Below are 26,481 nucleotides of genomic sequence, written 5' to 3' on the forward strand. Positions count from 1 at the left end.
TTAATCATAATAAGTATGAAAGAGGTTATCTTTATGCCTCGACGAATATCAATCATTAACTTAAATGCAAATTTTTGTAGGTGGAGGAATCACACATCCATGGAAACAGGCTGATATACTTAAATTATCATATCAATCAACATAGAGGGCATATAACAAGGTTGCTGACTTTTAATTACCATAGGAAACAGTTTAGAATAAGCCTCCACATGGATCCTTGAGACCATGAAGACATAGAATGACATGACAATGGAGAGTTACAGGAATGCTACCAAAGCTTCTTTTGCATCAACCATCTCCGTCAGGAGATTGGGAGAAATTCACCATGGTGCCGTCGACTTAGGCCTTGACAACTTAAGCAGGACCTCCATCAACAGGTCTCTAAACTTTAAATTTCCAGAATGTAGTTCTGAATAAACCTCCAAATGAGATCCTTAAAACCATGAAAACATATAACAACAACAAAGAGTAACAGGGATGCTACCTAAGCTTCTATTGCATTAATCATCCCCCTCGTGGAGATTGGGAGAACCCACATTGGACACTACTAGAATCACCATGTATCTTTTGAAGAAGTCACTTAGTCACAAGGATTCAGAAATGATGATCTCTCCTAACATCCTGCTTAAGACGATATCCTCTAACAGTGGATCCATGCAAGAACTAGTATGTATTTGTGGCATAGAAATATGGCCATTATTAGCTACTATACAATAGAAAATACAAGATAATCTATCCATGTTAAAAGGAGAGAGTATTGAATTTTAACCCATATCCATTCAAATTATGCCTTTTTTTTCTGAGAATCAAAACCATGCATCTTTCTTTGACCAAAATACCCACAACCATCTTCAGTTATTATACCATTTCTCCAAGTCAAAATCCTCCTCCTATTATAATAGTCACAAATCTTGCTTAATGTACCCCCTCCCCCTCTCTTTGACTTTCTCTGCCCCCTCTTAATGCTCCGTCATTTATCATATTTCCTTTTCATTTCTTAAATTTTTTGTAATTAAGTCTCCCCACTACAATATTCAATAATTTACCATTCTTTAACTCATCTATTTTTTTTTTATTTTTGAGAACTAATAGTCTAAGACAGATTGAAACTCGGCCGAAAACGATAGTGATGGGAGGACTGAAATTGGATCTCTTGTATCCATATAGGAGACTGTCAAAAACCGATTAGAACCCTTTTTTAAACTCATCTTTTTATGTATACAAATTTCTTGTCCATATAGATTTCATATAAAGGATTATAAATAATGAGTTAAATAGAATATATTAAAGATTTATTTAATTGACTTATGAAATTTTTATTCTCTTTTATCATATTAATTGAAACATTCTTGCAATGCTAGTAAAAGGTAAAACATGAAGTTATCTGATTATATAATTGCTCATTGAATAAAATATTATATTTCAAAATTATATAATATTTTAATTTAATATATTTTATTTAGATGAGATGCAAATATGCCAAATCACATTAATTATTCTTGTTATATAATGGCTATTATGATAATTAATATAATAATATAAAAAATATAAAATTAAAAAAAAGGGTCAAAACATGAGATCAAGCCCTAGCCATCATACAACTTAAATGATGATAACATCAAGGCTGTTTTGAGACATTGAAGAACAAACTTAAATGGCATCCTATGATAAAAGACTCTTGGGACTGTCAAGAAAAATCCCAAAAATAAATTGCATCACCTAGAATAGTCAATAATCACACATAAGATGAGGGAGTAATTCTTTGGAGAGAGGGAGGGGTGGCAGCAGGCCTGGATTTTGTTCTACATCTGAATGTGATGAAATGAACATTTTCAGGCTTCAGCAAATGCGCATGTTCAACAAATTGAAATGTATCTTTTTATAAGGGACTACATTATTCCAACTGCAAAAGAACTAATATACTAATTATCATGTTTCCTTGAGGAGATCATTTACTGTTTAATCACAGTGTTGCTCTTATCTCTTATGTGACGAACTACTATAGTAGAAAGTAATCTGAGGCCACTAGCTGCTGCTGCTGCTTCTTCGAGAGAGAGAGAGAGAGAGAGAGATTAATTTAGGTACTGGTGATATGGGACCAATCATTAAAGATATGGAATACTGTATGGAATGGATTTTGGTAAGTGGATGTCCTCCAAGGAGGAGAAAAATTATTTCATCGAAGGGTTGTCTGACCAAAGATAAGAATTCTTTCTAATCGCATGCCTCCTATAGGTGCTATTTCCTTTTACCTTGCATTTTAGAAAGTTCTGACTTGGTTGCCAATTAGTGGAGCATACACAGTTGTCATTAATACCTCGTTAGTTTAGAAATTTCTATGAACTCTAATTGTGCACAATTAGGTACAATTAATTGGATATAACATGTTGCATCACTTCATGGGTTTGGAAACTTCATGATACTTGCCAGGCATTACTGACAGTAATTGTAGTATAAATTCTAGTAAGGAGGTCCAATTATCCATAGATAAGTACAACTGGTTAACTACATACGTACAACTGGTTAATAAATAAAAATTCTAGAATATGAGCAATTTTAATTCTCCCTCTAAAGGCACTGCACCAGCCTTTTGATTGTAGCAACTTGACTCACCTATAGAGAAGGCACTTTTCCTCCTCAATTTATGTTGTCCTCGTATCGATACTTTCTATGCACATGATAGTCTTGCACTAAAAAGAATTTCTGCTTTGGTGTTTACATTAGAATGAAATATTTCCTATGATTTTCACATCAATAAGCACAAGGCTCAGTATTTTCAAGCATATGGTTATCAGATAGCATGGGAAACAATGTAAAGTAATGATTTGAAGGGAGAAATATAACACCAGAAGAGGATCACAGAGTGAATTCAGCTATGTTGTCATAGAATTAATTTATTGAGAATTTCTTTACAATCACCCAAACCATACATAATGATTCTCTCCACCTCATCTACTTTCAAATACAGAACAGATTAGTGGAAATTATTGTAAGTGAATATCCTGACTTTAGGTTCTACTTACAACAAGAAATTAGTACTGCAAACGAGTATCAATCAATAAAGATTTACATGAGTCGGCTTATAGCCTGCATCCCCAAGCACTTACTATTGAGGAAGCTCTACTAAGAAGAAGTGAGAATACTAATAGATGGTTCACTGTACAAAAAAGTCTCAGAAACCTTAATTTGCCACCTCTAAGTAAGCACACCTCCAGGGAGGCTGATTACCCAACACATGCATGAGATATGTGACAACCAAGTACATGTCATCTCAGCAGAGTCAGTAACTTAACCATAAGCTTGCAAGACTATACAGTTTTGTGTGGACTGACTTCAGCAGCCTCAGCAAATGTGCACTTTATACTGATCGTTCTGAAATTTTTTTAGATTGGTCTTAAGATGTCCTTGTTGCAGCATTTTTCCTGATCTGAATCCTTTATCTTCCTCCCTCCCTGTGGCTACAGTCACATACTTTCTTTGCCTTTAGCAGCCGTTGTTCCTTGTTCTTTTTCCCTGTAAATGAAAAAGAATTATGAGTAATGTTATTTTAACATAATTTTGTTGTTCTAGTGAATAACGTAATAGCCTGATAATTACATTGCTCCTCCAAATGGAGGAGATTCCTTGTTTAAATCTTGAAAAGTGTTTCCCCAAGTATCTGGATCTAAGTAATTGCACCAGGTGAGTCTTTCTTCCTTTTGCTGCCCCCCAAAAAAGGGAAAAGAAAAGGATGTCTGTTGCTTTAGAAAGAACCAGTTATTCAACATAAATACTATTAGTTTTACATACGTGATAACATAGCTAATAATCCGATTACTTATCAGGTCTGGATTAATGGATAGATGGTTTCACTTATGTCTCTGGTAAGGGGCTATTGACAACCAAAAAATCTGACACCTGCAACTGCGTTTAGTGCTTTTTGGTTGTGTATGGAAATAATTTCCAAGGGAGAAATAAGAACGGAGTTTTTTTAGATAAAATAAGCATCTTGAAAAGCTATAGGTGATAAATACATTCCCCACCAAATTCACAAATTCACAAATTCATTACATAAAATTCACAAATTGGAGGCTGCTTCTTAAATCAAGAAAGATTTAATCTAGTGAATTATCTCCCTGAATAAGAATACATGGTGAATTTTTCTCAAAAGAAATATTGCCAAATTACCTCAAAAAATAGTACATGGGAATGATTGGTGAGGCTCGAAACATTTGAAGATGGACCTAGTCTAAGAAATCAAGGGAGGTTAGTTGGAAACAAAACTCATATGTATTTGAATTAATGGAAAAAAAAAATAAAAAAACAGATAGTATGTCAATCTACTTTTAAAAGTCACTAGTATGACTTGGCAATCAGTTCTGTAGAAAGAAAAAAAAAATCCATTGCAAGTTTGAGACTATAGGATGACACAAGGTTATGAGAGAGAGAGGGGGAGAAGGGGGGGGGGGGGGGGAGAGAGAGAGAGGACTTACCTAAGAATAGGTATCCCTCTCTGTATGTACTGCAACATGAAAGAGAACAATTGGTAAGAACCTGAGGACAGGTATAACCAATAGGAGAGAAGTTGCACAAAGTTAGCAACAAATAGAAATGTATTAGAAAGAAAATTACATTTTGGGATGGGATCAAACTCTGGGCCTCAGGGTAGTGCATGCCGCAGTGAGAGGACTTGCAATTGTTGATGTCACAACCTAATATGAGAAGGCACCACCACAGGCTACACTGGTGAAGATCTTCTACTCCTACAGTATATTCCATAACAAGCATCCACAAAGTTGTGAAGGCCGTTCTAGATTATCTACTGTCCTACAAACAAATTGATATGGCTCTTTTTAACCCTATTCTCCTGTGCTTTCTCCATGACCCAATTTATAACCTTCTTCTTCTCATATAGAATCATCCATGTAGGATAGTTGGTAAGTGCAAGGATGCATTTGCACCTCCCAATATCTATTGTCATTGTTTAAGCAAATATAGCTAAGAAATCAAGACAAGATTGTCATTGTTTCAACAAATATAGCTAAGAGTAATGACCCATATTTCCTTGGTAATCTTTCTAGAATTTGGTTTAGACACACATGCATTCACTCTCAAAATATGCATGTGCTCGGGCTCTGAGATGATCTTTCCCCAAGATCTACGTTCCTATTAAGCTTCATCCGCAATTGGTATAGTGTAAATGAAATAATCAGAGGTGATGTCTCCATATCCACTGCATGATCTAGTCCCTATTTGGTCTAGACACAATCAAGCCTTGCCCCTAGTGTCACGCCCCGAGCCCGAGGCGCGGCAGATGCCGCACGCCCGCACGGCGGGCCGCACAGGCGTGCAAGGCAGCAGATTATATCAAAGCAATCACATATGTTTAAAGATGACATAATTATTTAAGTTGGTCAAAAGTAGTTTTACAAAATTTCAAAATAGCATATGCCAACATAATTCAAATGTCCAAGCTAATCTAACTAAAATGTCAATAACTGAAGGAATCATTGAAAAATCTAACGCACTCCCCCAATTCCGTACGATCAAGTCTCTGGATCTGAAAAATAGAAAATAGAATAATGAGCTACACTAGCCCAGTAAGCAACAAAATACCCCAGAGTGGGGTCAAAGCATATCAGATCAAAATATAAAATAATGACTGGGAATAAATCACAAATAACATCATTTTTCTCTTTACAAAATTTATTATCATTTTTACAAAAACTCTAATATCATAATCTCAACATAATAGGCTACGGCCACGTGACCCAGTGGCATGTGTTCCACAAGGTGCCAAATCCACTATTTTTATCCACCGATGGCAGCCGGTGTTATACAAAAGTGTTAAATCCACTATATTTATCCACCAATGGTAGTCGATGTTGCATACAAGTGCCAAATCCACTATATTTACCCACCGATGGCAGCCGGTGTCTAGAAACCACTATTCTAATCACCGGTGGCGCGGTGTCGAAACCGGTTCCTCACAGATTATAAGTCGACAGGTCCAACGTATAATCCCCATTGACGGGGCCAGAACAGAACAGATCATAGCCATACTAAGAATGCATATATATAGAAACAGATTTCATAAATTGTCCAGTCATAGTTTATGGATTTTAGAGCATATAACATAATTTTCAAATAAAATTTAACATACCAGACTCATTTTACCAAATACAAAACATATTTCAAAATTTAATCCACTAATAATTATTTTACTAAATAATTTAGAAAAATGCACATTGAAGCATTAAGTTACTTACCTCTTCTCGCTTAACTCCTACTTCAGGTAGGCGGATCAGGTTCACCTGTTTACATTTAATTAATTTTTTTGTTAATTTCAGGCTAAGAAAAATCAAAAATAATACTATTGGGTTTCGGGTTTCGAATTTTGGCTTTCGGATTTTGGATTTCGGGTTTCGAATTTCGAATTTCGAATTTCGGATTTTAGATTTCGAATTTGGACTGGGCCCAAATTGGGCCCACAAAGGGTACGACCCAAATAGGGCCCAATACGGCTGACCTGGGCCTAAGTTTGGCCCACAATGGGTATGGCCCAACAGGGCCCAAAGTATTGCTCACGGCCTACAAATGGCCTCTCTTCTTCCCGATTCATCCAAGAACAGGGGAAGAAGGGCACAAGGAGGAAGGAGCAGGGAGCCCGCGGGGTGGCCGGCTTGGGTGGCGGAGGCCATCGCCCGGTCGACGGCCAGCCGACCGCAGTGGTGGCCCGCGGCTGCTGTGGCGACCGGCGTGAAGAAGAGGCCGAAGTGGTCTCGGTTTGGGGCCGAAATAGAAGAAGAAAACAAGGCTATTGGCAACGGAACAAATAGCAAAGAGAAGGAGCTTACCGGCGGTCGACGGAGGCGGCGGATCTCGGCCGCAGGTGGTTCAGTCCGGCGGTCAAGCTGCGGCGCTTTCCGACGAGAAGTCCCAGAGGCAGAAGCTCGGAGAAGAAGGCTTGAATCTCGGCGATTCTGGTGATGGAAATCAGAGGAGGGGAAAGAGATCTCGTCGGATCTCAAGGCGGTGGCCGGAGGTGAGGAAGGAGGAGGAGGAAAGGGAAAAGAGGGAGGAGAGGCTCAATGTTGGAACAATCACAAAGGAGGAGAGATTTAAAGGAAGATCCAAACGTCCCACCGCAGAACGGCCGCGGGGATGCTGCGGAACGGTCGTGGCGCCTCCGCTCCCGGTCATGCCGCCGCCGCTCCCGTTCATGCCATGGAAGGAGGAGCAGGGGATCGTGATCGCGATCCCCTGTTCTATTTCCTTTTTGGGCCAAGGGCTGGAGTCGGCTAGGCCTGCCGACTCCAGTCCATTTAGGCCCTATTCTCACACCTAGTATGATATAGGAAGCAACAAAGCCTTGTTTTGAACTAGAGAAGAAAATGTGTGATGCAAACATATAATTGCAGTTTGATGGCAGCTCACAAGTATCTAAAGACCTATAGTGGGTTGGGAAGGTCAATTTCTATCTTATGGGGGCAGATTTGTGCTTATACTATATGTCATTGCTTCCATCACTCCTCATGTACTCTATATGTCATTTTCTTGGATGCTGAATTGTGTTATAAGTTGGATTGATGCCATCCCACAAGACATTTGCAATGGCCTCCTCTACTTGACCAACCTAGAATGGGTTGGACCGGCTTGAACTGGCCGCCTGGCTCGAATCACTCTTCCTCGAGCCAAACACGTACTCTATAAGTGCTGGAAAAGTTGAGGACTCTTGATGGGAGTCTTCTTCTTTCTCAACTCTCAGTAAAAGACGGACACCTAGAGGACCCCAGAGTCTACGAAAACCCTAACCTTTACTTCTATTTAAACCTACTCGAACCCTCCTTCGAGATCCATCACCGATCACTGGCCACCATTGCTGATCTTAAGGCAGCTGTCACCGGTAGGGCCGGCCCAACCCTTAGGCGACATAGGCGGTAGCATAAGGCCCCAGCCCCAAAGAAAGCCCCGGTTGGCCAATTCTCTTCACATCCCCCTCCTACCCGCCTCAATAGCATCAGTGTTGTGCTCCACTGGATCGCACCGTCTTCATCTCCTCTTCTCTCCGGAGCTCCAGCACCATCACCTCACCACTGGTAGCGAGGCCTTGAGAATCTTGAGTACAAAAGTTTGATTAGTAATTTTACATCTCAAAAAAGCTAGACGAATTATTTTTAAATAAAATTTTAAAGTATTTTATACTTATTAAAAAAAATTATCATTTAAAAAAAAAAATCTTCCTTAGTAGGTACGTCTTAGGCCCTAATTCCATTGGGCCGCCCCTATCACCTGTCAGATTACTGATTGATGGATGCGAGAACCCATTGCACAAAAACTCCCATGTTCTAGTTTTCTTCTCCCTTGTTCTAGCTTCTCCATCATGATTCGAAGCTGAGATTCTTACCAGAGCTCTGGGATAGACTTGTTCTAAAACAATCCTATTCATAGCTGAAAGCAAGTTGAATTATATTCATTTCCATATTCGATTTGGATTGAATCGGATACTATTTTTTTATCTGATTGGATTCAAATATGAATTCGAATAGTTGATTCAAAATCTTTCGAATATGAATACGAATGCGGATACAACTGATTTTTTTGGATTCAGATCTAGATCTGAATATATGTATAATAAGAATAACTAAAAAAAAGTTTAAGTTAAGTTAAATTAAAGAACCAATTAAGTGATTAATCAAACATAAACTAAAAGAAACCTAAATATCATATGACCGTCACTCAAGACAGTAGCCTATGGAATACCCAACTTAAATAAAATCCTTCGAATCACCCTGCATGCCTCGAAAAGGTTCAAACCTCTCGTTAGTCCGTTTCATCCCTCTTTTCTCTTCGTTGGCTTCAAGCAACTAGGATTTTCAAGGTCCTGTCCATTTCATAATTTCCACCTTGCAATTACAACTAGCGATAACCGTAAAATGCCTTGGAGGCTCATAGATATCGTCTACTTTGGTAACGACCAACCTTGAGCGATATATCATTTAAAAATTTGTTAGTTTTTATTATTAATAAATTCTTGTTAAAATTATATTTTTTAAGGTCATGTCCATTTCATAGTTTTCACCCTGCGATTACAACTAGCGATAGCCGTAAAATACCTTGGAGGCTCATAGATCTCGTCTACTTTGGTAACGATCAACCTTGAGCGGTATATCCTTTATGAATTGGTTAGTTTTTATTATTGATAAATACTTGTTAAAATTATTTTTTTTAATTGAATTTTTCCTTTATGATCATATTCTTATTGCTAATTTTCATTCTTGAATTTTGCTCAAATATAATTAGTATCTAAGAAAATATTCAATTTATATCCGTATTTGGATAAGAAAATATGAATATATTTAATATCTGATTCATATCAGTATTCATTTATAACAAATATGGATATGCTTAACATCCGATTCGTATCTAATTAGAACAAATATGGATGTTAATTTTAATATTTGTATCTATATTTATTGATAAATATGGATACAAATATAGATTTCAATATACGATCTATTTTCAGCCCTATCTATTTCTTCTGATTCCCAAGTTCACCCTAGCACTGTTTCTTCTGATTCCCAAGTTCACCCTAGCGGCCTAGGACCAATGAACGAACCCTGCCTCTTGTCTCTTGTATCCACTGCAGTTGCCCTGCATCCCTTTGTTTTGTAGCTCCTCTTTCCTCTCTTCCTCTCTCCCCCAGTCTAATAAAAACTATGTTTATCTTTTAAGGATTGCCTTAAACCTCAGTAGAATGTTTAACCATGTATATGTTTATCTATTAAGAAGCAAAACAAAGCTGGCAGATACAATCAGAGAGAGAAAAAAACAAAGCTTCAGAAAGCTGGCAGAATTGTTTGAGCAACCAGTTCAGCTTTAGTTAAAAGCATAGAAGTTTCTTCTCCCCCTCACTTTTTCTCGAGAGCTGGAAAAAGAGAGTTAAATGAGTATCAGACATATTTATATCAACTCATGAAAAAATTTTATACAGCAATCAAGGGATACAAGGTGAATCTAATCATAATAGATGCAGCATCAGCATACCCACAATAAGACCTGATCTGTGAACTTTCGCAGAATTTTGCTACTTGACTACACATGAAGCATTGTAATGAGTTATGGTACAACATGATAAGCCTGCGAAGAACATCCACTGTTTTTATTTTGGCCTGAACAGCAGAAGAAATCTGTAATCGCAGGCAATTTAAGCCCAATGTTCTGTTCAACCAGGTTACAGAGTCTCTCATGGGCCCATTACTAAACTTCCTGTGCTTGCATAATAGAGGTTAGATGAACGGTCTATAGGTGCGGTCCTGAACATAAAACCCTCGCCTTTGTCTTCACTAGTGCCATAGATGCCATTGCTTGAATTTCCATACAGAGTTGATAATGGATTTGCTTGAATTACCACATTACCACAATCAGAACCAACAGATTGAATCTGATGGCTGTGGATTTGGTCTCTTGCTGGAGATTGGTGCAGCTCAGTTGTGTTGCTGTGATTCCGGCTGATCCCAACACCAAGGTCAAGGCTGATTGTGTCGCTCTCCTCCGGTTGAGTGTACTTCTGGGAGATAATCATTGTGTCACAAGTCCTCATAAAACCTCTGAGAGCTGCTGACGTGCGAGTCGTCGTAGTGTTGGAACAATCTGCAATCATTGGTACAGATGTATCATGGTTGACAGTCTTTGCAGCAGGTACATCATGGTTATGCTTGCCCTCATAAGTGGTTATCACCGCTTTTGGATCGTGTGAAGCCCTCTCCACGTGTTTCCTAACAGGGCACCCAGCATTTGTGCATTTGTAGTAACTCCTAAATTCATGCAAGAATAGCATTAGAAAGATTACGTAGCCCTGAGAAGCATTAAGGATGCTCATCAATAACAGGATACGAAATTTAATAGATCTTTGAAAAATGACAGGCAAGTTTAAGATTTAGTATTTGATACCAACAAGCTGGCATCAAAAAAACATTCTTTGCTCTGATTGATACAATACCATATGTTTTGATTGTATAACATCAAAATTTGATATACCCACCTCTATTGTCAAAAGAGCGGAACATTAATAAGTACTTCATATACCCACTAATCTTTTATGTTACATAGCCTGCAAATTTTTCTTCGAAGCAGACAAATGACACATTTTAACAATATCTATCAGCACCAAATTTAGTTTTATGTATCTAAAAACAAAACACGTAAGCTTCCGAAACAGTTCTGGAATCCGTATCTGGCCCGACAACATATCAGATACCATTTACATCAAGGTATGCCGTACCGGCCCGAACCGGGTGGTATAGGGCATACCATGCCATAGTGGTTCGATACCAGTACCTAGTACCAGTGGCGTACCAATACTCAGTATGCCAAAAGAAAAAAAAAAACTATGTACCGCACCGTACTGTCACTGCTAGTGTGGCACTGGTATAGGGTCTAAAATAGACTAATATCCTAATCTATAGCAAATGATTACTGCATAAGCCATGTTTTCCATTGTGTTTTTCCATTGTGTGAAGATGCATTATGCAAGTTCAAGACTATGAAAACTTCTAGTTTCTCATAAGAACAACCATCTCTGAGTTACCTGTTTAAATTTTCTCCAAAAATAAAATGCACCTGGTATATACTTGCAGAAGTTTGTCTACAAATGAACTAAATAAAAATATATTTGAGGTAATTAAGAAAGAAAATGTTCAGGTAAAAAAGAATATCTAAAATCTTCAAAGCTGAGACCTACCGAGGATTTGGATTTCCTTTCACTACTTTCTGCCCATATTTCCGCCAGCGGTACCCATCATCCAATATATCAACTTCACTCACTGTTTGTACAACAACCCGTGGTTCACGGTTAGGTTTACCAATTGGAGTAGCATCAACACAAGTGGCATCCATTTTCCTGTTTACAGATATTAGGAACAGTAAAATATTAAAGCAAGTCACATTGTCTCTCACATGTGATTTCTAAATTCAAGTGTAACCCAGGGCACCTGCGCTTTGACTCCGGATCATCACCATCAATAACCTCATCGCCAGTATAGTGGGAATGTGCACCTCCAATTTCCACATCATCATCACTGGCTGAGATAGGAGAAAGCTGAGGAGCACCATTTGGATCAATTGGATGAGATATGTGCGCAGTGGATGATTTACCTGCAGATATTATTTCATGGTATAGAGAACTGTTAGGTGAGAATACAGAAAAGCAACTCACTCAAGACATATGAAGTAGGTCGGTGGACAAAGTTCCCTTACCTTCTGGACTTGCTACTGAAGGCAACCCATCAGGTTTTTCCTCTCCTTGGGCAGAAAGGATGACACCCACTGCTATTCGACGGCTAGGCTGAGGTTTAGGATGATCATGCCGACCTTTATAAGTAATTTCAGTAATCTGTCCATCATGAGAGCGTTCCAGTTGCTTTTTCATTTGACAATTAGGATGCGTGCATTTGTAATAGCTTCGAGGATATTCACTTCCTTTAACATGTTTCTGCCCATATTTCCGCCAGTTGTATCCATCTTCTAAAGACTTTTCAGTTATAGTTGACGGCATATATCCATTATGATCAGATTGCAATGACTGTATGCCATTCTCTGAACCGTTGATCTGTCGTAACTCATCAGACGCAACTTCCGGGGGTACAACAGCCAAAGGAAGTGTTTCAAGAGGTGGATGTGGATTTCTTACCGACAAAGTCAATTCATGGGAAGAAGAAGCTGCCTTCTCAGCTTTAGCTAACTGGGAAGATGTCTGAGTTTGTGATTGACTTTGAACTTGTAAAGAAGGCTCCTGCTCTGGTTGACTTGGATTGACAGAAGCCTACAGTAGATAGCAGGGATGAAATAAAGCCGATAACAACGTTGGACATGTTATAGAAATTGGATAACAGCAGTCTTCTGGATCAAAATCAGATGAATATTAACAAGCTCACATCACTGATACTTCTCATATGCACACAAAGTAAGCAGACGATACATAATTATAGTAGCATAACTTCAATTTCATGTTATGTTACTTGCATAGAAGCATAAATAAGATGTAGCTATTGAAACAACATATAAACATTCATACAACCAAAGAAAAGGTTCATGACTCTATTTACTTGGAGAGTTCCCGGCTATAAGCAGCATGACTTAGGTACGCAGATAAGTGAAATGCAAATTGAGAATGCATGTTGACTACCAATCCTACCATGTCAACTGGAACCAAAACTGACTCCAGAACTTGGTTTCAATCAGTTTCAGCAATTCCTTGTTTTAGATTTACATAGTTCATTCTCACCTGTTAAAATTATTAAGATGCTTAGATTGTTCTACCAAAATGCCAGGCCTTTTTGCTTCTTCTTTAACGTAAGATTGCATTGGTGCATCATTTTAAGAAAAAATGCCATTGGATAATCAACTCAAACGAGCAGAATATAAAGTTCTAATGCTTTTTGAGAGCATTGGGCCCCAAATACCTCCTCATGAAAATGAATAACAGCTCTCGTAAAATGGGAATCTACACTGTTGATCACAATCTACACTGTTTTTACAATACCTAGATACTAAAAAGTTATATTGCAGCCTCTATAATTTGAAATTTGTTTTGGAGGTCTCCTAGGTCTTTCCTATGTATCAAGTAGGCACAAAATGAATAATAGCAATATAGTTAGTGGAAAAAGTGTAGACTACGTAATCTGAAAATCCAATCCATTGATCTTGATGTAGATATCTTAAAGAGGAACACCACATATACTCGCGCACGTAGGCCTTCCTATCCTCCATGCACTCTGGCTGGGCAACATAGCACTTCGCTAGAGCGATATTGAATGCCCTTGTTGTTTCTTGTTCAGAGATGGTGAATTACAAGCTAGAGGCGGTTTCCTGTAGTGGAGGTCTCCCAACTGGTCAAAAGTGCAGCAGCTTGACTGCAAAAATGACAAGACTATGAACACAAATTTATTTAAATTAGATAACATCATAATGTCTCAAAGCAATAGAAACACTTGATATCGCCCATCATTTTTAAGACTATTCAACTTGACCATCTTGATGGATAGCTGCGACCAAGATGACCAAGATTTTTTATTTTGGCCAAGAAGGAAGGCTGGGATTGAATGGAAAGATCAAATATTGTTCAAGATTTTGCAAGATTATTGGTGATATTAGAGGAACCAAGATATCAGAATACGAATTAATAAAATAAATCTAAAATTTATTACCATATTAGGAGACCTGATAGGTATATTTAGCAATTAAATCTTGTTTTAAATTTTTAAACTATCAATCAGGAAATCTCCTGATATATTGATGTTGTATCTACCAAAATATTGGAATATATCAATATGTATTGACTAAGGTGATAAGAGCTGATAATATCAATTTTACTGTGACAGTGAGTTCCCAATATGAATCCAAATCGACAATGTGACAGAGATATCAGACAAGATGCAAAACTTGAAGTTATCATTTCCTGTTAAATAGAGAAACAACTTGAATATGAGCTATTTCCATTGCACAGGGACATCAAACTATAACGTTCCATATTGTTTTATAATCTTTTAGAGAGAGAGAGTGCTATGCATGATGTTGGTGATGGTATCTTCAAAAGAATAATTTAAAGAAATTCATTTTGCTGGGGTCTTGTTAGCAATTTAAAAGTCAAATGCTACACTTGGTTGGCAGACCTTTACATCTGGGAAAACTCTCCTAGCTGGTAATCCATGGTGTTTGAATTAGAAACAGTGGAGATACTAAGTGCTTCTTGAGTGAAGCACCATTTGCCCCATCCAGCTCAGTCTTGGAGAGAAGCACCTACACATGCGAGTATATGTAGCAATCCAAACATATAAAGATCAAAGTTCAATTGATTTGGACACTCCCGGAGTATAAGTCAAATTAAAACACATAACATATATTAAAGTTGCTCATTTTGCATCCAATTGACATATAGATAGAAGTCTTTATGAATACATGATTTCTTTTTTGTTTTTAGCTAAATTAGACATCCAATCATGATCAGAGGTATGGATTTTATTAGCTGGCTGGCTAGTATTTGTTTTCATTGGGAAGCATTCAGGGCCATATACTCTCAAAAGCATTCTCACTTTCTGTATAAAGCTAGAATACTTTTGTGAATATTTGGCTCCAGATGCCTCCAATGAAATCAACAATAAGTCTCTAAAATAAAAGTCCGCACCATTGCTCATGATCTACAAATGTAGAAAATGCCTAGAAACTTCTTTCTCTCTTCTCTTCCATTCTTCAACCCCTCCCTTCGGCTCCTCTATACCACCTCCACCAAAAGCATAGTTGCCTAGTCCTTGATTACTAACCACCTCTCCAATGCCCTGAACCCTCACCTGTATTTTTAGCCCCTTTCCTTCCATGCCAAACCCCAAAAAACCCAATCCTCAACCACCAGCAATCCCCGATCCAATTACTCACATAACTCACCTACACCCTAACTTCAACCACCAACACACTTTCCCTAACCAAAACCACCAGCCTGACCCCCAGTAACCCTAATCAGGAAATTCTAGGGCAAGCTAGACGCTTGGAAGTTTGAGCTAAGTCCAAGTCCAGGCCTAGTCTGAAAGTCACAATTTTAGTCTCAACCAAGCCAAAGCATGCCAATAGCATTTTGAGCCAAGCATGAGTGCTAGGTAGTTTAGCCAAAGCCATATTAGCCTAATCATATATTGTTTTGATACTCATGCATAAAACATGAAAATGATAGATCCATCAAACTCAACAGATCTAATGATAGTTATTACTAATTTTGAAAATAAAACTGTTGAAGGAGATCAAAAAGACGGTGGACCATGCCTTGTTATAGTACACATGGGCCAAGGCGACCTAGCGACTGGAAGGGATCCCGTGGGAGGTTCGGGGCCGGAGGGACTAGTTTTTACAGGCCATGCGCCGATGTTCGGAGTCCCCACTACTCCGCCAAGAAGCAGCTCGAGCAATTTGTATGTCTTACCAGATTTGGCTGGCTAGGAATGCTCGAACCTTTGGCGAATGCAATATGTCGCCGAGACTTGTAGTGGAGAGTGCCCGTGTGCAGGCGACGACCTTGACAGCTTGGGACATCTGGGGTTCTTATTCTGCTTCGGCAGCATCTCGTACGGTGTTTTTCACCTGGGAGCCCCCACCCCTGTGTTTCCTCAAAGTCAACTTCGATGAGTCTGTTTTGGACGGAAGTACGAGGGGCAGCGCAGGTTTCATTATTCGGGATCCGTTTGCCAGAGTCGTGGATGCAGGAGGCAATCAACTATTTGACATATCGGTTCTGGGTGCAGAGCTGAAGGCCGCTTGGGCGGGCCTTTGTCACGCTCGGTGTGTTTTACGGGCCAGTTCTATCGTCCTGGAGAGGGACTTGGCTACGGTCATCAGCTAGATCTGGAGAGGTCCAAGGGGTAATGGTTGCGTCCACCCTTTGCTCCGAGATATCTAGGCAATGGTAAGGGATGGAGGGGCCTTCCAAGCCAAGCATGTCTTCCGTGAAGCTAATGGGGCCGCAGGCTGGGTGGTTGCTTATGTAGCCAGTCACTCGGGTAGTACACTGTGGGCTGAAGATGGAGAGTTGCCCCTGGCACTCCGAGATATTTTGTTTTTTGATTTTATTGGGTGCATCCATACTCGTCTGGTATGATCCACCCGCCTTAGCCAAAAAAAAAAAAAAAAGGAGATCAAAAAGAAAATCCAGCAAGGCTTGTAATTGTTCTAGTTGATATGAACTTATTATTATCTCTTAAATAATGAAACTTGTTAGGTTGATAAATTTAGGGATGTCAAGAAAACAACTGTAGGCCTAATATTATATTGTTTCAAGTCACATTGCAAAGTTACGCCAGACCATTTTCATGTCTATCACCAAAACCTTCAAGAAATTTCAACGAAAATGGAACCAACACAATGTAAATGGTTTTAGAAGTTTGTCACTGCTCATGCAACCATCTTTAGTTTCTTCTTCATCAAGTGAAGAAACCAGCTTGATTTTTTTCTTTCGTCTTGCTAATCGAAGGTAGAAAAAAAAATGGTTGGTTACCACCTAGCTGTATGTCTGTAATAATCAATAGAACTCTCAACAAAAGGAGTGGATGAAAGCAAGTTGGCTCTTCATGACATGGCCCTGCTTTTTCTGAAAAACTAAAAATTAAGTAAATATAGCTTCAATACCATGGTAATTTTTTTGGGAGAAGATGGCTCAATCACAATGATGCTATCCCTCAACCTAAAATAGAGCAAATAGGTTCGTTGAAATCTCCCATGTATCCCATTATATTACCAGAATCACTGATAATGATGAAGTTTTTAACATGAGTGATGATCTTGACCAGTTTGGACCTGAACTAGAGAGGGCTGAATCTCCAATCATGGGAACGTCCATCACTTGCACGACAGCCGTGATTAGATGGGCTCCAAATGGTCTCATGAGGTGCACTGCCCCTTGTATTGTACGGGGCCTATCCATTCACAGCCGACATGGATCACATACAGTCATAATAGGAAAACTAGCCCTCTCCAGTTCAGGTCTGAACTTAAGAGGATTTGAACTATTTTAGCATCCCTTCTTGATCAGAAAAAATTGTAGAAGGAGAAAGACTTCACTCAAGCCTTGAAGAATGAGCTTGCTCAATTTCTCAAGAAGCAAACTCTTAAAATGCATAAAAAGTTCAAAATCCTAATGTGCAAAGTAACAAATTCAATCTGATTGAAGCTGTAAACTCACTATATTGCTATTTCAAATGAAAGAAATCTTCAAAAGAGATAGCAAACTGAGAAGAGTTATGGATGGAAAAGAAGAGGGGGAGAAAAGGTGAAATACTTGCCCATGAACACATTAAACATTTCACGTAATTCTACATTCAAAAATAAAGTTTACTCTATAGCCTATAGTCTATAACACCCTAAAATGATCTTTATATAAAGCTTCTAGGAAAAGAAAGAAGGGAAGCCCAACATTAAATATATGATATCAAATAAAAGACAAACTATTCACCATTAGAATATTCCAAAACAAACCTATGAATCCTTTAGAAAATCATATTGATGTACTTGAGAAACATAGACATGTTTTTAACCAAAAATAAGGCAACATAAGTTGGCTTCACCTAAAAGCACAATAGCTATGAAATTGTCATTGCATTTAGTTCAACGAGCTTCTCTCAACACCAAGTTCCTTCAAACTGTTCTGCCCATGACATTTAAGTCTGGACTCTATTTTAAGTAATTCCCTATGTATTGGGAAACTTTTCTAAAATAATTATTTAGACATAAATGCTTTAAGTCAAGGTTGATCAAAGAAGAAAAAGAAATCTTGGTCAAGTGTTCTTTTAATTATCATTCTTGAAGAAAAAATTGCATTGCTGGCTGGTACTATCCTTGGACAACAACCCCTACTCATGCACCAAGACCTTCATCATGAATGTCAATTGACATCTATGGCAGGGTTTGCATTCCATGTAACTCTATGATTCTCTTGGTCATATGACATCTACAGGTTTGTTTCACATTATTAGGTGGTTGATTTAATATAAAGCAATTTGTTTTAAATAATTAGCAAGAAGTATGAAATATCAATAGTGGCCATGTTCAATGCACCTAGTCTAGCAATCCAAGGAATCAATCTTATCGAACCTAAAACAAGAGTTTTCATGAGCTGGCTGAGTTTATGTCTGATTCACTAATTAGCACAGTTTTCCACATTCAGAATATGATATGGCTTTGATCCAGAAGTCAATTTCAAAGAAGTCCAAGAGGTCAATTCCCTTATCCTTGGGCTGCCAAACCATGGTGATCATTTCTGGTAACTTAAGCAACAGAATTGATATGCATAATTTATTTTACAAGAAAATAACAAGAAGGCAGTGGGAATTACCAAAGCTCCCAATGGAGACAAGCCCGAATTTATAGATGATCTCACAGGGCGTTTGAACTCAAAAGCTGCAGAATTCTCTTCAACACATGCACTAGTGTTGGAATCCCTTGGAGATGATATTGTGTCAGAACAAACAGTTTTATTCATCACTAAGGCCATGTTAAAGGTACCGGTAGTTGGGGAAGGCTCTGCCTGCATGAAAGAATACGACAAATACGAAGCATGAATTCATTAGCATGATCGAAGTGTACATAATTTAATTAGATAATTTGCTTTTGAGAAAAGGCAAAAGGCAAAGCAACTTCCAATGTTGCAGTCCATGACCGCTAAACATCTAGAGAATGATGGTTTGGTTTGACTATTATATTGAAGAAGAGACCTGGAATTGACGAGAAGTAAATCTTCCTCCAAAAGCAAAAGGAGTTTATTTAATACAATGCACCAAAATTCTTTCTTCCTCTGTATTTACAAAGCAAATCAAAGATGTACAAAGAAGAGGTTTTGCATGGGAAAGTAGAAAAACAAGAGAAATATTATTCCAGCTTGCTTATAGTAAAATTCCAGTTTCAATAGATGCTAGTACTTTTACAAAAGTGAGTAAAAAGATAGAAATTTAAACAGAAACAGGACCTGTATCATGATTATTGGCAGTAACCTACAAGACTAGCTTCAATTTCTTCTGGGCAGCTTATCTTCTATTTATCTTGCAGTGTTCTTGAATCTATAAGATCATAAACGATGATACACCTAGAAGACTATAAAAGAATAGCATTTAGCAAGCAAGAACAACAAAAATCATTTCATTTTACTTGTTACTAAAACAAAGTAGATAGCACATGTAAAATCATTTCCAGAATTACTCCAGGAAACAATCACTAAAGTATCACCCTTCTGCCAACTTCCTTCTCCTTATTTCTCAACAACTTTTCACAAATGCTTTTGCCTTACTGAAGCGACCTCTAGTAACTGCAATAACAACCTAAAGACTCTCACCATAGAAAAGCGTTTCTTGAAGAACCTGCGAGAGCCATATGAAAGAGGCACTTAAATGATTGTTCTCTTCTCTACTTTAAAGCCACAAGTCCTAAAAGTTGTACACATATGTTCATGTGCCATCACAAATTAAAATCACTACCCAGATGAGCTCAGAGGGCATAGCAGAAAAGGGCAGGCACCAAAAAAAGACAGTCTCTGGAAACCCATTTCCATTTTAACAAAAAGAAAGTGGGGAGTTTTTAAGAGAGAGACAGATTCCCCATCAAAGTCAATAACAAAAGCGGATATTTTGATAATAGCTTCATGTCACATATACCAGAATAAAGGTGTAAAAAAACAGAATGGCGTAAAGTGGGCATCAGAATCTAGTTACGGCCACGAGTCATAGTTCTGCAGCCCTTTTTTTCATGACAATAGAAAAGTTCCATTGATAAAAACAAAAAGAAGAATGGAATAATCTTACATAAAGCAGAATAATATCATAATCAGTGAATAAACTCATTACAAAATGCATATCCATTAAAAACAGAACTAATCATGAAATTAAATTTCTTTAAAACGAAACAAAATAAAAAAATTTAAGGTAAAAGCACATATACATGTTTGTCAATGTTACTAGGCTATTCCTACTGTAACTATAACGCCGGTAAAGCATTACAGTAGTTCATAATCCAAGCTAAAAACACTAAATTTCCACATGTACAGTGAGATTCAGAACAATCGTTTAAACTTTCATTTTTCTTATATCAGAACCAAATAAACTGCTAAAAAACGATAGACAGATACCAAGCAACTCCACGTCGCATCGTACCCAAAAATAAATAAAATCAGGAAAAAATGAAAATTACGCAAGTAAGACAAAGATGTCATCGTGAAATGCAGAAATAATAACAGAAAATTCATCGAATTTAACAAGTTTTAGCACCAAAAGAATCATAGATAGAGAAAGGTAGTAGGGGATAGATGAGAGCCCGTGCCTTCATATTGGTGAGGAGGACCGGCGACTCGAGCAGCGCAGAAGGGCTGAGGCCGGAGGAGATTGTGAGGCACGGGGAGCGCGCGATCGGGAGGCGCGCCGGCGACATCGACTTGTACCTCGCCCCGGAGAGCGACGAAACCCTAGGATCCGCCCTCCCTTCCCTCCCGCCCCGCCCCTCCCACGACCCTCCACCATTTCCCTCGCCGAAACCATCGAATCGAAGCTCCGGCGCCCGCGATGCCACCAGCGGCACCCCGACGGGGAGATCTCCAGCCTCGGCGTCAGGATCCTCCGCCATTTTTGGATCCACGAGAGCAAGGAAGCGAGCGTACGAGAGCAAGAGAGAGGAGTGGAGGGAGGAGTAGCTGCTGAGAGAGAAGGATCGATTCGGTTTTAGGGGGAGGTGAAGGGTATTTTGGGAAAACAACTTGTCTGGCAATGTGTTTTGGTCGCTTGTCGGCGACCGACGCTGTTTGACTGAAGCCGATTCATTCATTGCCGGTTTTTATTTGACATAAATGACCTCCTCAAATTCACCGAATTACTCTTGGAGCTTTGTCCCACCAGGCCTGTTGAGCATGTGGAATTGACTGTTATGCCCTCCAAGTTGGACGGTCAGGCTGGGAGCGTGCGTTGCGCAAGCTCAACACAGCTTTTCAATATAGTTCACATAGTTTTTCTACACCCATCATTAGATTTCAGCATAGCATTTTCATCTTTAAAGAAGGATGAGAGATGCATCATATTTTGTTGATCCTAAAAAATTAATTTTGATGATATAAAATAATTGAATAAAAAGATAACTAATCTATTGTCTTGAGATTAATTGATCCATTTCAGAATGTAAAGAAGAAAATCTTCAGTTACTCTCAAATGAAGATCATCTATCTGAAGATCTACATCAAGAAGCATAAAACAATCCTTAGAAGCTCACATGCAGATACAAAAAAATTTATCTAGAACTACCTTAAGAGTCGACTTTAAATTTGCAACGAGTCGACCATGGCACACTGTCGTTGACTGATATACCTTCATAGTCGACTCCAGCAGATTGCAAGTCGACCCAGAACAGTCTCAGAAAATAAATAGAAAGCCATAAAATTCAACATAGTGGCTAGTTGACCCAAGAAATACATGAGCTGACTCCAGTCTAATAAGAGTCAACCTTAGAAATAAGCGAGTCAATCCCTAAATGGCCATAGAGAAAAGACAGAGAGATGAAAAAATTATCACATTGGCGAGTGAACCTATAGGAATCACAATCTGACTCTAGTCCAATAAGAGTCAACCCCAGAAAATAATAAGTCGACTCCTGATTGGCCACAGTGGAAAGACGGAGAGCAGTAAAATTAGTCTATTGAAGAATTGACTCCTGAAAATAACGAGTCTCATGTCACCAGACAAGTCAACTTCTAAACTGAGAGAGTTGACTCTACAGTATATACAGAAAAAAAATAAAGTGTAGCAAAAGCAAAAACAAGTTCGAGTCGACCTCTGAATATGACAAGTTGATTCCTGAAGATCATGGGTCAACCTCTGAAGATATTAAGCCAACTCTTCTGCGCTTGACAACAGTAATAGCTAGTTTTTCTGTGAATCGGAATAGTTGTTTTTCATGTCATAACGGCTCTTTTACATATCTAATGGCTAGGAGTGTGTTCCAACCTCTTCCAAAGAGTATAAATACATAAGAACAGCAAAGGATTAAAAGAGCTCAAGCGGTACAAAAAAAAATCCATCAAAGCAAGAAAGAGAAAGAAACAGAAAGAGAGTTGCAAAGAGAAAATCATTCAAGAGCATTCATAGTAAGCTGAATAATCATATCTTCTATAATTGAGAGTTGGTGAAGCGCATTCAAGATCAATCAAAGCCAACCAACAAAATCAAGCTTCATTTATTTTTTTATATTTATTATTTAGGCGATGTATTTTACTGTGCCTATACTTAATTCTTTCTATACTTTGCTGTAACAAATTTCAAGAACTGAAACTTGAGGAAAGGTCTATCCATACTTTTAATTTGATTGTGTTGAGTTAGGATAGGCTCAGAAAAAAATTTGGTTGATTGTCTGCAAAAATCAATTGGGTTGATTGTAAGCTTGAGAAAACAATCAGTGGAGGTTTTGGTTGATTGCCTGGATAAATCTACTAGATTGATTGTGAGCCTGTGTAAAACAACCGAGCTATAATCCCAAAAAGATTATAGTGAAATTCTGACAAAGAAAGTTTTGGAGAGCGAACATAGGTGTAAAGTTGGCAACGAACTACCATCAATCTTGTGTGTTTGGTTTGCTTGTGTTGCTTGCATTTATTTCTTGTATATCTACTTATACTCCTTTACTGAAATTAATATTCATCTATTAAGATTTTAATTCTGCCACATTACACTTAAATTTTTGAAAAAGCCCAATTTAGCCCCTATATAGCTGGACAAAAAGTGGTATCAGAGTCAGGTTCTTAAGCCTCTCATTGACCTAACCGTCAAGAGTTAAGGATCTATGGCAGCTCCAGTTAGAACCTCTCTTGCTAAGGGACGATCCACAAATATATCTTCACTTTTCAATGGCATAAATAATACTTATAGAAAAGCACACATACACATTTTTGTTTAGGCACTAGACTATAACACGAGGAGTGTCACAGTTAATGGACTTCACACACCCATAAATGTGACGTATCTCGCTTTTTGGACTATATTTAGCTACACCTGTAGTAGCTAAAATAGTCCATATCGAGTTTGATAATCTTCCGGATTAGGATATGAAAGAAAATTCTAATAGTATTTGGTATGTGGATAGTGGTTATTGTAATCATATGACAAGAAAACTAGACTTATTAGTTGATTAAAACAAGTCAGTGAAGGGTTATATGAAGATAGGTTGTGGCTTTTTTAGACAGGTACATGGAACATACATAGCTGAGGTAAAAAATTTTGATATTAATAAATTATGTTCCTAGATTGGATTCAAGTTCATTTAGTATGGGCCAATTGTTGAATGAAGGGTATTATCTTATTTTATTTATGGTGATAGAAGTTACGAAGTTCCCAGACTAAAAGTAAAGTTCTTTTCTTTGCATATTACTACAAAGTATCATTAGATAATAGTTGGTTATGACACTTTAGACATGGATCATATCTTAGTTTTAAACGACTTAATGACTTGTATCAAAAATATATGGTAGAACGGTTATCTTTAATTCGGCATGATGGTATGATTTCTGAAAGTTGAATGCTATGAAAGTGTCGTCAGGATGCATTTTCAAAGAAAAGTATTTCAATGACTAAATATCTGCTAGCTTTAGTCCATGCAAATGTGTGTGCTTTGATGCATATACCATCATCGAATGAAAATGTTTATTTTATTGTTTACATGGATGATTATAGACGGATACTTAGATTTATTTTACCAGAAAAAATCTGAAGTATTTTATATGTTTCGAAAAATTGAATCTCTTTTAAAGCATGAAAGTGACTACATGATTAACCCTTCATAAAGATAAAGGAGAAGAATCTATTTCTAATAATTTTGAAAAATTTTTGTGAAGCTAATGGCATATTGACGCAATTGACAACAAGCTATTCACTTTAACAAAACAATATAGTGAAGTGTGAAAACAAGAGTTCAGTTGAGATAAAAGGTATACTGAAAGCTATAGGACTTCCTAACAAATTTTGGGTTGAGGTAGTATCTACAGCAGCCTATATCTTGAATAGGTGTCATGCATCATCTTTAAAAGACATCACCCTCTATAAAGCATGGTCAGGATGGAAGCCACAGGTAAATCATTTCAAAGTATTTAGTCGTCTTGCTTATATTCATGTTCCCTCTTAAAAGAGATAGAAATTGAATGATAACTCTATTATAGCTTGTGGGCTATTTTGAAGAAGCAAAGCTTATGTATTTTATAATCCTACTTTTTTTTTTTTTGATTATTAGCGATGATGCTATTTTTTGATGGAACAAAATGCACATGAGCAGAAGTAAGTTGTGCAAGAAAATCCTATTGGTGTTCTGGATTAGTTGCCTTCGACAGTGGAAGCAAATGATGATGACAGAAGTCATAATCTTTCTCAAGCTCCATCAAGCCCCTCCTCATCTAGTACTATTTTACAAAATTGTTCTACAAAAGATCTCTCAAAAAGGTTTTAGTCTCTTGCTAAAATTTATGAAAGATGTCAGTCTAGTCAAATTGTTAAGCTATGCAGGTTTGAAGATATAGCAATACCAAAGGAATCGTGCAAGGTGATAGATGAAGAAATTCAGCACCGGAGAAAAACCACATTAGGGAGCTTGTAGATCTTCTCTTGAACAAATAAGCTATTAGTTTGAAGTGGATTTTTGAGACAAAGTACAAATCAGATTGGTCAGTTCAAAAGCTGAAAGCAAGAAATATAGCGAAGGGATGTCTGTAGCAACAAGATATTGATTTTGATGAAATTTTTATTCTAATTTTTAGATTTAATATTATTAAAACTAGTTTGGTCTTGGCTACACGTAATAATATATAGAAAATTTATCAATCTGGTGTAAAATCATCTTTTTTAATAGTTTCTTGGATGAGGAAGCGTATGCTGAGCAATCACAGAGTTAGGAAATTAAACGATAGGTGGAAAAGGTTTATATATTAAAAAATATTTAAAGGGCCGAAGCAAGCACCAAGATTTGGTACGGCAGGATTGATGCATACTTTATTTAGAACAGGTTTCAGTGCAGTAAAAGTGAGCCTGCACTCAACATCAAATTTGAAGGTATAGAATTTTGATTGTTTGTTTTCATATGTATGATTTGATTTATACTGGGAATGATTGATGAGTTTAAGTCTCACACGATTAATAAATTTGAGATGACAACTCTTAATTGGATTAATTTTTTTCTTGGTTTGGAGTTCAAACAATGTGATTGTAGAATTTTTATTTATCAGAAAAATACATAATTGATTTGCTCGACAAATTTAGAATAAAAATTAATCTGGCGTAAAATCCAATAGGCACAAATATGAAATTTTCTCTTTTTTTTTTTAAAGAAAAGGGGTAGGAGGGAGGAAGGGACAAGCCCACCCCCTGTAGCAGCCCCCACTGGGCCCCTGCCCCGCCAGGAGAATGTTCGATGCGGGCAGAAATGGCCGTGGGTTGGGCACCCCGACCGGTTTTACTCATGCCTTCTCCACCCATGGGCCCGGCTCAGCTATCCCTCTGGGCTCTGGCTCGAGTTCCAAGTGTGAGTACGTCACACCTGGCACCACCCCGGCTACTAGCGGTCCAAGAGCGGTCCCATACCTCATGTCCAAGCAGTGGCCGAAGCCATATTTTAGTCGTCGCCGCAACGACTCGAACTTGGAATCATGAGGTTAGAATTTTCGCCCAGTACCACTAGGCTACCACCTTGGTGGCCAAAATTTTCTTTGAATGATGTTAAGGAGAAAGTTGATGCCAGCAGTTACAGAAATTTGATTGGGTGCTTATTTTATGTGACAAATACAAGAAAAATATTATGCAGATAACATGTTTGCTGTCTAGATTTATGGAAAACCTGAGTAGAATTCATTGGAATGCGGTGAAGAGAATCTGGAGATATTTAAAGGGAAGTAGACCTGTTCGCTGGCTGGTCCAGGCTTAGTCCAATGTATGACCTAATTTAGTCGAGCCTAGGTTTAGC

The 26,481-nt window shown here is 38.0% G+C and overlaps 1 protein-coding gene and 1 long non-coding RNA gene across 6 annotated transcripts; both read right to left on the minus strand.

The window, feature by feature from the left end:
* Positions 1 to 2,953: 2,953 nt before the first annotated feature.
* LOC120111067 lies at positions 2,954 to 7,611 on the minus strand. Of its 2 annotated transcripts, none has more exons than XR_005512193.1 (3): positions 6,837 to 7,611; positions 6,249 to 6,293; positions 2,954 to 3,513 (listed from the first exon to the last, which is right to left on the minus strand). It is a non-coding gene; the product is annotated as an uncharacterized LOC120111067 (long non-coding RNA). The 2 variants fall into 2 exon arrangements; XR_005512194.1 differs by lacking the exons at positions 6,249 to 6,293; positions 6,837 to 7,611 and adding exons at positions 4,473 to 4,501; positions 4,612 to 5,445.
* A 2,121-nt stretch (positions 7,612 to 9,732) lies between these two features.
* LOC103714938 (WRKY transcription factor SUSIBA2-like) lies at positions 9,733 to 21,195 on the minus strand. Of its 4 annotated transcripts, none has more exons than XR_003387129.2 (7): positions 20,824 to 21,195; positions 18,851 to 19,042; positions 12,238 to 12,802; positions 11,973 to 12,135; positions 11,723 to 11,881; positions 10,027 to 10,796; positions 9,733 to 9,907 (listed from the first exon to the last, which is right to left on the minus strand). XR_003387129.2 is itself a non-coding variant. In XM_008802418.4 (7 exons), exons 1-7 carry the CDS (start codon positions 21,121 to 21,123, stop codon positions 10,226 to 10,228), a joined length of 1,869 nt encoding a protein of 622 aa, XP_008800640.2. In that variant the 5' UTR covers positions 21,124 to 21,195; the 3' UTR covers positions 9,922 to 10,225. The 4 variants fall into 4 exon arrangements, 3 of the variants coding, with proteins under 3 accessions (XP_008800640.2, XP_008800638.2, XP_026663441.2); XM_008802418.4 differs by lacking the exon at positions 9,733 to 9,907 and having other exon boundaries at positions 9,922 to 10,796; positions 12,238 to 12,589; positions 12,671 to 12,802; XM_008802416.4 differs by lacking the exon at positions 9,733 to 9,907 and having other exon boundaries at positions 9,922 to 10,796.
* Between the last annotated feature and the right edge of the window lie 5,286 nt (positions 21,196 to 26,481).

Source organism: Phoenix dactylifera, chromosome 6 (assembly GCF_009389715.1).
Source record: "Phoenix dactylifera cultivar Barhee BC4 chromosome 6, palm_55x_up_171113_PBpolish2nd_filt_p, whole genome shotgun sequence".
In the NCBI taxonomy this organism is placed as follows: domain Eukaryota; kingdom Viridiplantae; phylum Streptophyta; class Magnoliopsida; order Arecales; family Arecaceae; genus Phoenix; species Phoenix dactylifera.